General features: G+C 60.7%; 1 protein-coding gene across 1 annotated transcript in view; it reads left to right on the top strand.

Annotated features, from left to right (window-relative positions):
* The window catches only part of LOC106899799 (phosphoenolpyruvate carboxykinase [GTP], mitochondrial-like), a gene marked incomplete at its 5' end in the record, with an annotated part of 12,316 nt that extends 6,541 nt beyond the window's left edge, over positions 1–5,775 (top strand). The window contains 5 exons of the mRNA XM_014961720.1: positions 139–301; positions 2,537–2,755; positions 2,838–2,975; positions 3,049–3,144; positions 4,762–5,775. Of these exons, the coding sequence (XP_014817206.1) occupies positions 139–301; positions 2,537–2,755; positions 2,838–2,975; positions 3,049–3,144; positions 4,762–5,219 (1,074 nt within the window). The remainder of the gene's footprint in view (positions 1–138; positions 302–2,536; positions 2,756–2,837; positions 2,976–3,048; positions 3,145–4,761) is intronic.
* Between the last annotated feature and the right edge of the window lie 1,097 nt (positions 5,776–6,872).

Raw genomic sequence — 6,872 nt, 5'->3', positions numbered from 1 at the left:
GGTGACCTCCACGTCCCATCTCCTTGATGTCCCCAAACCCTTGGGTTCTCCAACCCTTGGTGGCCCCCATGACCCACATGGAGCTCCTTGACCCCCACCTCGTCCCCTTGACCCCCAACCTGTCCCTCTGCCCCACAGATCTTGGGGGTGACGGACCCCAAAGGGACCAAACGCTACGTGGCGGCCGCCTTCCCCAGTGCCTGTGGGAAGACCAACCTGGCCATGATGACCCCGGCCTTGCCCGGGTGGCGCGTCCAGTGCGTGGGCGACGACATCGCTTGGATGAAGTTCGATGACGAAGGTGACCTCAAGTTCTCCTGGCCCTGGTGGCCCCCGTGGGCCATGGGTTGGTCAACGTTGACGTGGGGTGGGGTCTCCTGGTCCTGCTGGTCCCAATGACCCACGTTTTTGCGGCCACAAGACTCTTTGGGTCTTCTGGGCGTGGTGGCCCCATGACCCTCAGGTTCTCCTGGCCCTGGTGGCCCCGGTGGGCCATGGGTTGGTCAATGTTGACGTGGGGTGGGGTCTCCTGGTCCTGCTGGTCCCAATGACCCACGTTTTTGCGGCCACAAGACTCTTTGGGTCTTCTGGGCGTGGTGGCCCCATGACCCTCAGGTTCTCCTGGCCCTGGTGGCCCCGGTGGGCCATGGGTTGGTCAATGTTGACGTGGGGTGGGGTCTCCTGGTCCTGCTGGTCCCAATGACCCACGTTTTTGCGGCCACAAGACTCTTTGGGTCTTCTGGGCGTGGTGGCCCCATGACCCTCAGGTTCTCCTGGCCCTGGTGGCCCCGGTGGGCCATGGGTTGGTCAATGTTGACGTGGGGTGGGGTCTCCTGGTCCTGCTGGTCCCAATGACCCACGTTTTTGCGGCCACAAGACTCTTTGGGTCTTCTGGGCGTGGTGGCCCCATGACCCTCAGGTTCTCCTGGCCCTGGTGGCCCCGGTGGGCCATGGGTTGGTCAATGTTGACGTGGGGTGGGGTCTCCTGGTCCTGATGGTCCTGTTGACCCACATTTTTGGTGGCCACAAGACTCTTGGGGTCTTCTGGGGGTGGTAGCCACAGGACCCTGAGGTTCTCCTGGCTCTGGTGGCTCCTGTGGGTCATGGGTTGGTCAACATTGATGTGGGGTGGGGTCTCCTGGTCCTGCTGGTTGCCCCATAACTACGTCCAACCACCTCGCAACCCCACAACTCCACCTTCTATGGTCCCACCAGCCCCATAACCACGTTCTCTTCCATAGATCCTGGTGACCTCCACGTCCCATCTCCTTGATGTCCCCAAACCCTTGGGTTCTCCAACCCTTGGTGGCCCCCATGACCCACATGGAGCTCCTTGACCCCCACCTCGTCCCCTTGACCCCCAACTTGTCCCTCTGCCCCACAGATCTTGGGGGTGACGGACCCCAAAGGGACCAAACGCTACGTGGCGGCCGCCTTCCCCAGTGCCTGTGGGAAGACCAACCTGGCCATGATGACCCCGGCCTTGCCCGGGTGGCGCGTCCAGTGCGTGGGCGACGACATCGCCTGGATGAAGTTCGATGACGAAGGTGACCTCAAGTTCTCCTGGCCCTGGTGGCCCCCGTGGGCCATGGGTTGGTCAACGTTGACGTGGGGTGGGGTCTCCTGGTCCTGCTGGTCCTGATGACCCACGTTTTTGGTGGCCACAGGCCTCTTTGGGTCTCCTGGGGGTGGTGGCCACAGGACCCTCAGGTTCTCCTGGCCCTGGTGGCCCCGGGGGGTCACGGGTTGGTCAACATTGACGTGGGGTGGGGTCTCCTGGTCCTGCTGGTCCTGTTGACCCACATTTTTGGTGGCCACAAGACTCTATGGGTCTCCTGGGGGTGGTGGCCACAGGACCCTCAAGTTCTTCTGGTCCTGGTGGCCTTGGTGGGCCATGGGTTGGTCAACATTGACGTGGGGTGGGGTCTCCTGGTCCTGCTGGTCCTGATGACCCACGTTTTTGGTGGCCACAGGCCTCTTTGGGTCTCCTGGGGGTGGTGGCCACAGGACCCTGAGGTTCTCCTGGCTCTGGTGGCTCCTGTGGGAAGACCAACCTGGCCATGATGACCCCGGCCTTGCCCGGGTGGCGCGTCCAGTGCGTGGGCGACGACATCGCTTGGATGAAGTTCGATGACGAAGGTGACCTCAAGTTCTCCTGGCCCTGGTGGCCCCCGTGGGCCATGGGTTGGTCAACGTTGACGTGGGGTGGGGTCTCCTGGTCCTGCTGGTCCTGATGACCCACGTTTTTGGTGGCCACAGGCCTCTTTGGGTCTCCTGGGGGTGGTGGCCACAGGACCCTCAGGTTCTCCTGGCCCTGGTGGCCCCGGGGGGTCACGGGTTGGTCAACGTCGACGTGGGGTGGGGTCTCCTGGTCCTGCTGGTCCTGATGACCCACAGTTTTGGTGGCCACAGGTCTCTTTGGGTCTCCTGGGGGTGGTGGCCACATCTCAGGAGGCTTCCTCTGACCACTGGTTCCTCAAGGAGAGATGTGGGGCTGGCTCTCCCGCTGACCCCCATCTGTGGGGTTGGGCCGTAGGTCGCCTTCGAGCCATCAACCCCGAGAGCGGGTTCTTCGGGGTGGCCCCGGGGACCTCGGAGAAGACCAACCCCATGGCCATGGCCACCATCCGGGCCAACACCATCTTCACCAACGTGGGCCAATCCAGCGACGGCGGCGTCTACTGGGAAGGAATCGACCAATCCCTGCCCCCCGGCACCACTTTCACTTCCTGGTTGGGTCAACCATGGAAACCCGGTGAGTTCCTCTGCCCCACATCTCGCCCCACGTCTCAGCCCCATAGGGACCTTCTCAAGATCTTCTGCCCCACATCTTGTAGGTGACCCCCAACCTTGCGCCCACCCCAACTCCCGCTTCTGCGCCCCCGCCCACCAGTGCCCCATCATGGACCCCAACTGGGAGGACCCTCGGGGGGTCCCCATCGACGCCATCATTTTCGGGGGGCGCCGCCCCCAAGGTGAGTCCTTCTGCCCCACATCTCCTTCCTGCCCCACTGCGACCCACACCTCAGGGGATTGTCTTCTCCTCAGGTGTCCCCTTGGTCTACGAGGCCTTCAACTGGCGCCACGGGGTCTTCGTGGGCAGCGCCATGAGGAGCGAGGCCACCGCCGCCGCCGAGCACAAGGGTCCGTGCCCCATAAGTAGCCCCATAAGTAGCCCCATAAGTCACCCCCCAAGTAGCCCCACAAGCCACCCCACCAGCCACCCCACCAGCAACCACCTCAACTTGACCTGGGACCTTCCTGGTGGCCACCGTTGGGTTGGTCGCGGTGGGGTGGGGTGCGGGGAAGGCGTCTACGTGGGGCTGGACCCATAAGTGGGGGGTCTCAGACCCATAGCTACGTCCTACTGGCCCCATAACCACGTTCTTCTGCCCCATAACCACGTTCTTCTGCCCCATAACCACGTTCTTCTGCCCCATAACCACGTTCTTCTGCCCCATAACCACGTTCTTCTGCCCCATAACCACGTTCTTCTGCCCCATAACCACGTTCTTCTGCCCCATAACCACGTTCTTCTGCCCCATAACCACGTTCTTCTGCCCCATAACCACGTTCTTCTGCCCCATAACCACGTTCTTCTGCCCCATAACCACGTTCTTCTGCCCCATAACCACGTTCTTCTGCCCCATAACCACGTTCTTCTGCCCCATAACCACGTTCTTCTGCCCCATAACCACGTTCTTCTGCCCCATAACCACGTTCTTCTGCCCCATAACCACGTTCTTCTGCCCCATAACCACGTTCTTCTGCCCCATAACCACGTTCTTCTGCCCCATAACCACGTTCTTCTGCCCCATAACCACGTTCTTCTGCCCCATAACCACGTTCTTCTGCCCCATAACCACGTTCTTCTGCCCCATAACCACGTTCTTCTGCCCCATAACCACGTTCTTCTGCCCCATAACCACGTTCTTCTGCCCCATAACCACGTTCTTCTGCCCCATAACCACGTTCTTCTGCCCCATAACCACGTTCTTCTGCCCCATAACCACGTTCTTCTGCCCCATAACCACGTTCTTCTGCCCCATAACCACGTTCTTCTGCCCCATAACCACGTTCTTCTGCCCCATAACCACGTTCTTCTGCCCCATAACCACGTTCTTCTGCCCCATAACCACGTTCTTCTGCCCCATAACCACGTTCTTCTGCCCCATAACCACGTTCTTCTGCCCCATAACCACGTTCTTCTGCCCCATAACCACGTTCTTCTGCCCCATAACCACGTTCTTCTGCCCCATAACCACGTTCTTCTGCCCCATAACCACGTTCTTCTGCCCCATAACCACGTTCTTCTGCCCCATAACCACGTTCTTCTGCCCCATAACCACGTTCTTCTGCCCCATAACCACGTTCTTCTGCCCCATAACCACGTTCTTCTGCCCCATAACCACGTTCTTCTGCCCCATAACCACGTTCTTCTGCCCCATAACCACGTCCAACCACCTCGTAGCTCCAGAACTTCACCTTCTATGGTCCCACCAGCCCCATAACCTCATCCAACCACCCCATAACTCCATCTCCTCCACCTTCTATGGTCCCACCAACCCCATAACTGCGTTCCTCTGCCCCATAACTACGTCCCACCACCCCAGAACCCCACAACTCCACCTTCTATGGTCCCACCAGCCCCATAACTACGTCCCACCACCCCATAACCTCATCCAACCGCCCCATAACTCCATCTCCTCCACCTTCCATGGTCCCACCAGCCCCACAACCACCTTCTCCTCCCTCCCCCAGGCCGTCGCTTGATGCACGACCCCTTCGCCATGCGCCCATTCTTCGGCTACAACGCCGGCCACTACCTGGCCCACTGGTTGTCCCTTGGCCACCGCCGGGGGGTCCGCCTGCCCCACATCTTCCACGTCAACTGGTTCCTCCGCGACCCCCAATCGGGTCAATTCCTTTGGCCGGGTTTCGGTCACAACGCTCGAGTCTTGGCTTGGATCTGCAGCCGGGTGGCCGGAGAAGACAACGCGGTGGCCACCCCGGTGGGGTTGGTCCCCAAAGAAGGAGCTTTGGATCTCGGGGGGCTTCCAGGGGTCTCCTACCAGAAGCTCTTCGCCATCTCCAAGAGCTTCTGGGAGCAGGAGGTGAAGGAGTTGAGGAGCTACTACCTGGAGAACTTCGGAGAAGATCTGCCCAAGGACATCATGGAGGAGCTGGAGGCCCTGGAGCAAAGGGTCAAGAAGATGTGAGGTCGCCCGACCCTGCCCGGTGGCCACCAAAAGGGGGGTTGGTGGCCACCGGCGATGGTGGGACGGCGTGGGGTGGTGGCCATCGACGGTGGTGGCCATCAACGTTGGTTGACCATGGGTTGATGGTCATCGGTGTTGGTTGACCATGGGGTTGGTGGCCACCAACGTTGGTCAATCATTGGGTTGGTGGCCACCATCCTTCGTTGACCCTTGAGGGTTGGTGGCCACCATTGGGTTGACCATCATCATCCTTGGTTGACCCTCATGGGTTGGTGGCCACCAACGTTGGTTGATCATTGGGTTGGTGGCCACCATCCTTCGTTGACCACCATGGGGTTGGTGGCCACCATTGGTTGACCATCACCATCCTTGGTTGACCCTCTTGGGTTGGTGGCCACCAACGTTGGTTGACCCTCATGGGGTTGGTGGTCACCATTGGTTGACCATCACCATCTTTGGTTGACCCTCATGGGTTGGTGGCCACCAACGTTGGTCAAACATCATAGGGTTGGTGGCCACCAGCGTTGGTTGACCCTCGAGGGTTGGTGGCCACCAAGGTTGGTTGAACATCATTGGGTTGGTGGCCACCAACTTGGGTTGACCATCATGGGGTTGGTGGCCACCAACATTGGTCGAACATCATTGGGTTGGTGGCCACCATCCTTCGTTGACCCTCATGGTTTGGTGGCCACCACCATTGGTTGACCATGGGTTGATGGTCATCAGTGTTGGTTGACCATGGGGTTGACCGTTGGGGGTTGGTGGCCACCAAGGTTGGTTGACCATCATTGGGTTGGTGGCCACCATCCTGTGCTCCATCTTGGCCACCATCTCAACCTGGTGGCCACCACCCCCATGGTCAACCAATGTTGGTGGCCACCAACTCTTCGAGGGTCAACCAACGTTGGTGGCCACCAACTCTTCGAGGGTCAACCAACGTTGGTGGCCACCACCATTGGTTGACCATGGGGTTGACCGTTGGGGGTTGGTGGCCACCATCCTGACCTGGTGGCCACCCCCATGACTTGATGGCCACCATCCCAAGTTGGTGGCCACCCCCACAACCTGGTGGCCACCCCCCACATTTGGTGGCCACCATCCCGACCTGGTGGCCACCATCCCAACTTGGTGGCCACCATCCCCACGTGGTCCCCACAACTTGGTGGCCACCATCCTGACCTGGTGGCCACCCCCATGACTTGATGGCCACCATCCCAAGTTGGTGGCCACCCCCACAACCTGGTGGCCACCCCCCACATTTGGTGGCCACCATCCCGACCTGGTGGCCACCATCCCAACTTGGTGGCCACCATCCCCACGTGGTCCCCACAACTTGGTGGCCACCATCCTGACCTGGTGGCCACGCCCCCAAGTTGGTGGCCACCCCCCCCTCATTGGCCACCGCCCCCCTGGACCAATCAGCGACGGCCCCGCCCCCTCCCCGGCAGCCAATGGGGATGGATTTGGGGGGAGGGGGAGGGAGGGGAGGAGCCTCCGCAGGGACCAATAAAAGGAGTCGATTGAGGAAACACCAGGGGGGTCACGTGACGTCATTGGGGGCGGGGTCATGTGACGTCGCGGGGGGTGACATTGGGGTCACGTGACATCATTGGGGGCGGGGTCAAGGGGGGGTTCATGTGACGTCATGAGGGG

This window comes from Calidris pugnax, unplaced genomic scaffold, assembly GCF_001431845.1.
Source record: "Calidris pugnax isolate Ruff unplaced genomic scaffold, ASM143184v1 scaffold848, whole genome shotgun sequence".
Lineage (NCBI taxonomy): Eukaryota > Metazoa > Chordata > Aves > Charadriiformes > Scolopacidae > Calidris > Calidris pugnax.
The sequence above is the reverse complement of the archived record's forward strand: the minus strand, read 5'-3'. Positions and strand labels throughout refer to the sequence as shown.